The sequence below is a fragment of the Otolemur garnettii genome, unplaced genomic scaffold, assembly GCF_000181295.1.
Source record: "Otolemur garnettii isolate 467f Iridium unplaced genomic scaffold, OtoGar3 scaffold00013, whole genome shotgun sequence".
Classification (NCBI taxonomy): Eukaryota; Metazoa; Chordata; class Mammalia; order Primates; family Galagidae; genus Otolemur; species Otolemur garnettii.
Window position 1 is genome coordinate 29,331,396 of NW_003852408.1, and position 11,092 is coordinate 29,342,487.

Here is an 11,092-nt window from a genome sequence, read left to right on the forward strand (position 1 = left end):
GCTAAATGATTTGTCATAGAAACTCAGAAAGGCATGGTTTAACTTGATTCCCTTGCACTAGGCAAGGCAGATGGTGGTAGGCATGGCAAAAACTTAATGATGTTGACTTTTGGTAGAATCTAGCAGATTACTTCAGTGGGACTAGAAAACGCTATGTATGGGAAAGTTGTCGAAAATTCTGGCAGCTTTCTGTGTTGCTCTTCACATTGCCTTAGAATTTAGAGACAATAATGATTTCTTTTTTTCTTTTAGAAAGCCTTCCTGGCTTACCCCCATCATCTGTCTAGATTTTTGACAGTGGTTCTGAGCTCTATGAGATTCAATATCCCAGTCTTTAACAACTAATTTGAAATTTTTCTTAAAAAATCCTAATTTGCTGGTTTCAATGGCTCACACCTGTAATCCTAGCACTCTGGGAGGCCAAGGCCAGTGGATTGCTTAAGATCTTGAGTTCAAGACCTGCATGAGCAAGAGTGAGACCGTGTCTTTACTAAAAAATGAAAAACCAAGTCAAGAGGATCACTTGAACCCAAGAGTTTGAGGCCGCTGTGAGCTATGAAGCCACAGCACTTTTTCTCAAAAAAACCAAAATCCTAATTTATTCTTTATTATTCAACCATGACAAATGTTGTTAGTGCCCTTACCCATATCCTCCCGGTCCTTGCCATTTTGGTGGTCTCTGGGCCTGCTTCCAACTACCAGCATCTACACTTGCTATCTGAGAGTATACAGTAGCAGGCTGGAAGAGCCAGAAGTGATGCTTTCTGGGAGCAGCTCTCAACCCATACTTGACAACATTGGTGTATAAATACCCCCATTCCCTTATTCCATATTCCCCTTGGGTTTAAGCTGGTTGCTTGTTTAATGACACTGTTTTTTTTTTTTTTATTTGTTTGTTTGTTTCTTTGTTTTTTGAGACAGTCTTACTCTGTTGCCCTGGGTAGAGTGCTCACATCATAGCTCACAATAACCTCAAACTCCTGGGTTTAAGCAATCTCCTGCTTCAGGTTTCCAAGTACCTGAGACTATAGGCACCTGCCACAACGTCTAGCTAATTTTTCCTATTTTTAGTAGAGACCAGGATGTGCGTGTGTGTGTCTCACTCTTGCTCACACTGGTCTCAAACTCCTGAGACCAAGGGATCCACCTGCCTTGGCCTCCCTGCATGTTAGGATTATAGGCGTGAGTCACCCACCTGGCCTATTACTGACTTTTTCCCCCTCACCTGCCTCAATACTCTTGTCTCCTACTGGCATTTCCTGGGATCACTTTCCAAATAAATTACTTGTCCAAGAGTCCTTGCTCTGTGTCTGATCCTGGAGGAACCCAAACCAAAACACTTGACTACACATAATTTTTTTAACCCATATAATCCTCTAGTAATGACAAAAAGGACAAATTAAAGAAATGTAGTTGATAATACTGTATAATTCAGTATGTAAATATGGAGCATCACTACACCAAAAGATATAATGAACTAACACATGTGTGAACCTATACAAAAATCCACCCAGGATGCAGCAGCTTTGAATGCAGGTACCGATGCAGGCTGATCCTGGTGTGCTGTAGTGATCCCCTAAATACCACAAGCAGGCCAGGCACAGTGGCTCAGCCTGTAATCCCAGCACTCTGGGAGGCTGAGGTGGGCAGATTGCCCATGCCTACAATTTTTTTTTATTAAATCATAACTGTGTACATTAATGCAATCATGGGGTATAATGTGCAGGTTATATACAATTTGAAATATTTTCATCAAACTGGTTAACATAGCCTTCATGACATTTTCTTGGTTATTGTGTTAAGACATTTTTATTCCACACCTAGTAAATTTCACATGTACCCTTGTAAGATGCATCGTAGGTGTGGTCCCACCAATTACTCTCCCTCTAGCCACCTGCCCCCTCCCCTTTCCTCCCTTTCTCCTTTCCCCTTCTTCTTGGGCTATAATTGGGTTTATAGCTTTCTTGAAAGCTATAAATTGGTTTCATAGTAGGGCTGAGTACATTGGATACTTTTTCTTCCATTAAGATACTTCGCTAAGAAGAATATGTTCCAGCTCCATCTGTGTAAACATGTAAGAGGTAAAGTCTCCATCTTTCTTTAAGGCTGCATAATATTCTATGGTGTACATATATCACAATTTGTTGATCCATTCATGAGTCAATGGGCACTTGGGCTTCTTCCATGACTTAGCAATTATGAATTGGGCTGCAGTAAACATTCTGGTACAAATATCTTTGTTATAATGTAATTTTTGGTCTTCTGGATAATAGACCTAATAGAGGAATTGTAGGATCTAATGGCAGGTCTATTTTTAGATCTCTAAGTGTTCTCCAAACATCTTTCCAAAAGGAATGTATTAGTTTGCATTCTCACAAGCAATGTAGAAGTGTTCCCTTTTCTCCACATCCACGCCCACATCTCTGGTTTTGATGTAGGCTAATCTTACTGGACTTAGATGATATCTCAAGCTCACAAGTTTGAACCAGCCTGAGCAAAAGCCAGACCTTATCTTTAAAAATAGCAGAGTACCTATAATCCCAGCTACTCAGGAGGCTGAGGCAAGAGAATTGCTTGAGCCCCGGAGTCTGAGGGTGCTGTGAGCTACAACACCACAGTGCTCTCCTGAGGGTGGCAAAGTGAGACTCTGTCTGAAATAAATAAATAAATAAATAAATACCACAAGCAGCATTACCATTAATGACATGATTTTCCAAATTGGTGAACAACTTGGTAAAGCGTAAGGCCATTAACAAAGTAAATTTATATCTCAGTTATGGTGGTAGCATTTGATCAGATTTATTGTGTATTAAGTGTATGCAAAAATATTTTGCATTTTTATGTAAAGAAAAGATGGGTTCTAGGTTCAGATGATTGTATATTTTTCTTAGGGAAATGAAAATTCAGCAGGACATTTGAAGTTATCATAGGGCATATGGTGATTCCTCACTGGGTAGGCAGTGCAACTTCTGGGAAACTTTCTTAAAGAGCAGTGGGTGTGTTCCCTCCACCCTAGTTTTCTTAATCCCTTGCCCCATCCTGCTGACTGAAATGTAGAGGTGATGGCTGCAGCCCCACGACTATCTTGAGCAGGTAGATGAGAACCATACCACACCCCAGGGGAACAGTGAGCTGACAGGAGCCTGTTCCCTGAGGGCACCATGGAGCAAGGCTACCCTACCAGCCCTGGATTGCCTCTGCCTCTGAACTTTCACGACAGCAAAATGTGAACTTCTACTCTAAACCATTGCTATTTGGGGTTTCTATTTCTTGAAACCAAACCTACCAAAAGCAATGAAAACATGCATTTCGAATTAGTTGTTAAAAACTGGTATTGAGGCTCGGCACCTGTGGCTCAAGTGGCTAAGGCGCCAGCCACATACACCTAAGGTGGCGGGTTCAAATCCAGCCTGGGCTCGCCAAAACAACAATGACGGCTGCAACCAAAAGATAGCCAGGCACTGTGGCGGGCACCTATGGTCCCAGCTACTTGGGAGGCTGAGGCAGGAGACTCACTTGAGCCCAGGAGTTGGAGGTTGCTGTGAGCTGTGATGCCACAGCACTCTACCCAGGGGAATAGCTTGAGGCTCTGTCTCAAAAACAAAAAAAAAAACTGGTATTGAATCTGGTAGGGTTAAGAACAATTGTCTAGAATCTAGACATACGTAGGGTTGAGCCAGGAAAATTACCTCGAAATAAAAACAGATTATTTTTATGTTGTCTCTAAATCCAAGAGAATACCTCAGTAATAACACATAACCTTTGCAGTTGTGATCAGCTCGTTCTTCTAATGACCGCTAAGGTACAAGAGGGAACCGGGTACCCGGGTGGAGTCAGGCCAGGGAAGAGCTCCGATGGGTAGAATCGACTGGACAAAAAGGTCGAAAATGAATCAATATAGTGTTGTCTGTCACTTGTTGAAAATAGAGGGGGCTGAGGGGTGTTTTATGAAGTGTGGTTTCGTCTTTCACAGCTGGTGATGGTTAATGTAGAGAGTAAGCCCACAGGGAGCACTGTTCATTTGACGTGTATGGCCGCATGCAGCACAGGGCCTGGCTTGCCCAGTAAATGCTGTTGAAAATATGTTCCAGTGTTGCAGCAGCTGTGAGCCCAGTGTACTGAGTGAGCTGTGTGCTGTTTATTGATCTGTTTCCTAGCCCTGAAATCCTTTTGGAAACTGAGGCAGAGAGAATGATACAATCAGACAAAGGAGCAGATCCACCAGACAAGGACGTGAAGCTTTCTACCACCACCAACCCAGAGAGTGGTAGGTATTGCCAGGGTTCCTGATTTAGACCAGAAAGACCTTATAACATCACTTTAAATATGTGGGAAAACAAATAGACAGAAATTCTAATAGATTTATTCTGATCCCTTCAAGGAATCTATGCACTTTGGGTTGTACTACAACTACTCGTGATAAGTTTTAAGAACAAATTTTAAGGCAGGAAGGAAAGAAATCGACACAGTGGATTCAGTACAGTGTTTTCCTTTATCCTACAATGTTTTATGTAAAATTAGAACTTCTTGTTTACATTCAAAATATCACTATATGGGTCAGAAAGAAAGTAAAAAGGAATAAAAAAACCCCAAATGTTGCTGTAATATTATGAAAACACTGTTAAAAAGAAAAAAAAAAACAACCGTTCACTAAAATCTGTTTAGTCTCTTAAATCAGGAGAATATTAAGATTTGTATTAAAAACCTAGTGGGAATACTGGGCATGGTGGCTCACACCGGTAATCCCAGCACTCTGGGAGGCCAAGGCGGGTTGGATTGCATGAGCTCACAGGTTTGAGATCAGCCTGAACAAGAGTAGAACCTGTCTTCAAAAATAGCCGGCCATTGTGGCAGGCACCTGTAGTCCCAGCTACTCAGAAGGATGAGGCAAGAGGATTGTTTGAGCCTGAGAGTTTGAGGTTGCTGTGAGCTATGATGGCATGGCACTCTACCTGGGTGATAAAGTAAAACTCTGTCTTCCCCCAAAAAACCTATTGGGAGTAAGAATTTTTCAATAGCACTTTCAGTAAGGATTCTCAGAAAAAGGTTAAAAACAAATGCCTATGTTTGAGTTAGAGAAAGAACCATATAACTAGATGATTTTGAGATAAGCCACAGGCTGGTAAGATGGAGGAGGGAGAGCAATCATGTTACTCTCATGATCTCTTACATCTGTGTTTTATGATCTATTCTTTCACGAGATACTAACAACCCTAAAAAACTAGCACATTCTCATTTTGCCACAAGAAAACTGGTGTCAGATAGTGACATGACTTTCTTAAGTTCACATCGTAAATGATGGGACAGGACTTGAAGCCAGGTCTTTTGGCTGCAAATCCAGTGTCATTTTCATTCCCAATGAGACAAGATGACGTGCCCCAGCTGTCTGAATTGCCTTTCACATTTACAGCTGCCTTCCTTTCCACCCCATGTGCCACCGTCTCTCTGCTCACTGCCTTTCCTAGGCCTCTCCCAAATCCTGAGGCTTGTGCTGCAAGAGTTGAGTCTGTTCTACAGCCGAGATGTGAACGGAGTGTGTCTCTTATATGATCTCCTCCATTCCCCGTGGCTGCAGGCTCTGCTAAAGGTAAGCACTCCATTGCTTGGAAGCCTGTGCTTACTGTGGGGGGGAGGGGGGGGCAGAAAACTATTGTCTTAATCCATCCAGGCTATTATAACAAAATGACCAGTTTATAAACAACAGAAATTTATTTCTCACAATTCTGGTTGCTGTGAAGTCCAAGATCAAGTTGCCTGTGGATTCAGTGTCCAGTGAGGGCTCCCTCTCGGGTTCATAGTTGGCACCTTATTGTGGAAGTGGCTAGCTAGCTCTCTGGGGTCTCTTAAAAGGGCTGATTCCATGCATGAGGGATTTGCCCAAAGGCTCCTCCTCCATACCATCTTCTTGGAGGTGAGGAGTTTAACATATGAATTTTAGGAGTACACAAACATTCAGACCATAGCAACTACTGACCCAGGGGTGTCACTTGTCAACTGGTAGGAAGTTTCAACTTGGAAAAAGATTTCATAGAAGGCAATCCTCAGAGAAGAGCCACACAAACTTCTTAGCTTATGAAAGAATTAACTTCAGTGGGAAAAAAATATGGTGGCTCCTTTCTTTTCTCCCCTCAACTCTTCTTTTTGCAGAGACCCCCTAGTTCACAAAACAGCCACCAAAATGGCCATCAGCAGCACCGTATCCATCACCTTTGTCCTTAGGCTAGCATGGTGGCTCATACCTGTAATCCTAACACTCTGGGAGGCTGAGGTGGGTGGATCTCTTGAGCCTGGTCTCAGGAGTTTGAGACCAACCTGAGCAAGAGTGAGTGAAAACCAGGCTCTACTAAAAATGGAAAAACTAGCCAGGCATCATGGCAGGCACCTGTAGTCCCAGCTACTCAGAAGGCTGAGGCAAGAGGATCACTTGAGCCCAAGAGTTTGAGGTTGCTGTGAGCTATGACGACACCATGAGACTCTACCCAGGGCAACAGAGTGATATTCTATTTCAAAAACCAAACTAAACCACACTCAAACAAAACAAAACAAAACACAATCCTTTGTCCTTAAAGCCAGCTCTGGACAAATAAAAGTGCTTTAAAAATTATTACTACTTGTTAGTTAAAATCAGAAAAGAAGCTATCTATAGTTTTATTTAGTTGCCTTAAAATTTTTCTTACTCTAGGGCTGCACCTATAGCTCAGTGGGTAGGGCACTGGCCACATACACTGAGGCTGGCAGGTTTGAACCTGGGCCACGCCAGGTAAGAAAATGACAACTGCAACAACAACAACAAAAAATAGCTGGGCGTTGTGGCAGGCGTGTGTAGTCCCAGCTACTTGGGAGGCCAAGGCAAGAGAATCACTTAAGCCCAAGAGATTGAGGTTGTGGTGAGCTGTGACAACATGGCACTCTACCCAGAGTGACAGCTTGAGACTTTGTCTCAAAAAAAAAATTTCTTACTCTAAAGTTTCTTTTTTAGACTCAGTGCCTAGCTCAAGCAGTTAGGGCACCAGCCACATACACCAGAGCTGGTAGGTTCAAATCCACCCCAGGCCCACCAAACAACAATGACAACTACAACCCCAAAATAGCTGGGCTTTGTGGCTAGTGCCTATAGTCCCAGCTACTTGGGAGGCTGAAGCAAGAGAATCGAATAAGCCCAAGAGTTGGAGGTTGCTGTGAGCTGTGATGCTGTGGAATTCTACCCAGGGCAACAGCTGGAGACACTGTGTCAAAAAGAAAAAAAAGAAACGAAAAAGATAAAGTTTCTTCTTTAATTTAACTAAAGTTTATGCACTCTGCAATAACACTTATGAGGTCGTAGATAATGGATGCTAATACTATAATTTTTTTGTTCTGAATAAATATTATTAAGAAAAATCTGTTTGCAGTTATTTTTTGAGGTGTGGGTGTTTTCTTTACTTAAATGTGAAATGTGGTTGACCATTCTTAAGATGCATGTTGCCATATCCTTTGAAGTAAAAGTGGCAGGATCTTTAACATGAATGAAGAAGTACTCCTCACATCACCTCTTTTAAAACAATCATATTTCTATTAGGCATTTTACCCTTAGGATTAGCTAAGACAGTTTTAATTGCATCGTGGGCATTACCCTTAACCACCACTTGTAGGCTATTAAGGCTTTACACTCCCTCATCATTCACTTAGGCTTCATCACTTCCAAGTGAACATGAGCACTGGCCCAGAGGTAGAATAGGGAAGCAGTGTCTTTATAGATCTGGGTAGAAAAGGCTGGGCTGAGCTGGCCCCTTGGGCCTTATTTTTGTAAGAGAAACTTCTGTCCTAAACTAAGATTAAGGACTGGTGGTAGGCGGGCTTTGGAGTATTCAACCCAACCCTAGATCATCATATAGAAAATAATTCCTCAGGGATAGCAGAGACAAAGTCAGAATTTTTATAAATGAATTTGTACTGGAGAATTAAAAAGGAGTGGGAAACAAGCCAGGGAACAGAGCAGAGTACAGATAAACATATGTAATGTGCCCGGCCTCTTAACTCAGAGCCTTTGCTGAACTGTCACCTCTGAGCTCATGCCCTGTGCAGTTACCCAGCGCCAAGGTCCTCTCAGCACTGTGGTCCCAAGAGCCTGTTTCTTGAGAAGAACCTCTGTACATCATCTACAAGTCCCTATTGGTCTCAGCCCTAGAAATGCTACCCTTACTCAGTTTAAATTTCTTTTTATCATTGAAGTTGCTTTGGGAAGATCAGTTTCCCAGTGGCAGCCAATAATTAAGCCTTTGAAGCCCTGGGACCACCAAACTCAAGTTCACTGCTCTTTGGCAACTAGAGATACACACTGTTAAAGACCAGCACCATTGTGCTATTCAGTTATTGGTGCAGTTGCCGAGGCTGTTTGTCCTCTACGAGAGCCTTAAATCCAAAATGTTATAGTCATGTTATCAATATCAGTTCTCCCATCCTCACCCTTCTGCAGGTTTATGACTGCCTCCAGGAATTTAAAGAAAAGAAGCTAGTTCCTGCCACCCCCCATGCACAGGCATTATCCTCTGAGGTAAGAAGACTTTACCCTATGGAATAGCAGAGCTATTTATGTAGCACCTGCAGTGCTAGTTTGAATGCATTGAAGGCTCTCATGGAAAAATTTGATTGATGATTATGTATCTAATAAGTATTTTTAAATTGAACTTTAATATAAGGAAGAAAATAGGCCATCTACCTCCCCAAATTAAAACAAAAATCTCCACATTTTTAGCCAAGTATCCATCTCTCTTTTTTCCTAAACCTTGGGCTCAATTGAGCCTACATAAGCAGGGCAACGTGGAAACTATTTTCAAATTTCTATCTCTAATCTGGACTCTTCCCCTTAATTCCAGTCTCAAATATCCAGCTGCTTCATCCCCATCTTACGTGGCTGTTGAATGAGCTCATCAAACTAACATGCCCAGTCCTGATCTTCCCCCCCACCACACCCCACCCCACTGCTCTTGCAGCCTTGTCTATTCAGGAATGGCACCTCCGTTCTTTCAGTGCTCAGGCCACAGTCTGTACAGTCATCTTGGGTTCTCTTCCTTTCATACCTCATACTCAATCTGATCGGAAATCCTGTCAGCAATATTTTAAAAATATATCCAGAATCTCACCCCTTGTCCTACCCGATTGCACTATAGCCTCCTCCCTGGTCTCCTGCTTCTATTCTTGTTCCCTGTGGTCATTTCTGACACAGAAGCTTCAAGAGATCTTTAAAAGCAAGACAAGTCATGTCTGCTCAGACCTTCCTATTGACTTCTCATTTCAGAGTAAACACCGAGTTCTTCCTTAGCTGACTGTGATTGGCCACCATTGCCTCTTTGACGTCACACTCAGTGCTTTCTCTGTTCACTCTGCTCTGGCCATACTGGCCCTTGGTGGGGGTTTACATTTATCAGATGTGCTCCTGCTGCTGGCTCTTTGCACTTCCTCCTCCCTGTGTCAGGAATGCTCTTGCCTATGTATCCACATGTTGTGCTCCCTCATGTCCTTCCGGTCTTCAAATGTCACCTTCTCAGTGAGACAGTCCCTGGTCACTTGCCTAAACTTGGATCCCCTTGATAGAAAGCATATATTTGAGTGACAAACTATAGGTAAGCTCCTTTAGCCAATCTGCATCTACATGTTAACGTTCACCTCACAGCCACCTTCAGTTAGGTTCATTTTTCTTCTTCACTCTTCTCATTATCAAACAAAACCATTTATTTTACTTAACTATGTAAAGTCCATTGCACATAGGGGAGAATGGGGATTTTTGCCTGCCTGCTCACTGTTGTTTTTGCATCACCTAAAACAGTGCCCAGTGTCCAGTGCCCAGCACATGGTAGGTGTTCAACAAACATTTGTTGGCGGTATGAATAAATGCAATTCATTTACCAGATTAAAAGAAATATAAAAAAAGAAAGAAAAATTTCTACCCTCAATTCCAATAAACAACAACTCAAATTGTTCTCAACTGACTACTGGAAAACACATATAGGGTATTTTATTCAGTTATAATTCCAGTGAATGAAGGTAAAAACTTTATATACTGTTTTCATCTCACTGTATGATGACTAATGATGCTCAGTTGCTAAAGATTCATGGGACTGATTAAAGTCTTAAGAGGTCTATGTCTTCTGAAAGCAGGTCTATGCCCAAACCACAGCAGAGTTTAAAGCAGGAGTCCTCAACCTTTTTAAACAGGGAGCCAGTTCACTGTCCCTCAGACCGTTGGAAGGCCAGACTGCGGGCCCTGGGACAAGTTGGCTGCTAAGCAGGACAGGTAAAAATACCCAGAGGGCCAGATAAATGTCCTAGGCAGGCTGTATGTGGCCCGTGGGCCATAGTTTGAGGACACCTGGAAAGGATCAGAATTTATTCTGTTCAGTACATTTTTATTGGAACAAGCATTAAAATTGCTAATCAAGTAATACACCCTGAAACAGAAACTATTATTTCCATTTTCTTCTTCTTTTTTTTTTTTAAATATATTATTTATTTATTTATTTATTTGCAGTTTTTTTGGCCAGGGCTGGGTTTGAACCTGCCACCCTTGGCATATGGGACCGGCACCCTACTCCTTGAGCCAAAGGTGCCGCCCTCCATTTTCTATTTAAGAGCATCCCATGGGATTAAGCTACCTGAGTTCTCCAGGTACTTATCCAGAGAAATTTGGATAGCTTAATAAACCTGTAGAGCACTGACATTAGCAAATAGCTATTTTAGAGCCACTAAAGGGAAAGTGCCTTGGTACATACTTACTTAGTTCTTCCTCCGAGGCTATGTGCCAGGACTGGGGAATTAAAGTATAGATCTACCCCAAATCTTGAATTCTACTTGTTGTAGTAAAGTTTAATGAATAAGAAAGATGGTAGAACTACAGTTTAAAGATGAAAAAGAAATCTTCAGGGTGGTACCCGTAGCTCAGTGGGTAGTATGCTAACCACATACACCGAGGCTGGTGGGTTTGAACCCAGGCTGGGCCAGCTAAAACAACAATGACAAATGCAACAAGAAAAATAGCTGGGCATTGTGGTGGGTGCCTGTAGTCCCAGCTACTTGGGAGGCTGAGGCAAGAGAATCACTTAAGCCCAAGAGTTTG

At 42.3% G+C, this 11,092-nt stretch overlaps 1 protein-coding gene across 1 annotated transcript in view; it reads left to right on the forward strand.

Moving 5' to 3' along the window:
* The first annotated feature begins 4,191 nt into the window (after positions 1-4,191).
* The window catches only part of MPP4 (membrane palmitoylated protein 4), a 46,032-nt gene continuing 39,131 nt past the window's right edge, over positions 4,192-11,092 (forward strand). The window contains exons 1-3 of the mRNA XM_003785125.2: positions 4,192-4,267; positions 5,466-5,587; positions 8,456-8,533. Coding sequence (XP_003785173.1) covers positions 4,192-4,267; positions 5,466-5,587; positions 8,456-8,533 — 276 coding nt within the window. The remainder of the gene's footprint in view (positions 4,268-5,465; positions 5,588-8,455; positions 8,534-11,092) is intronic.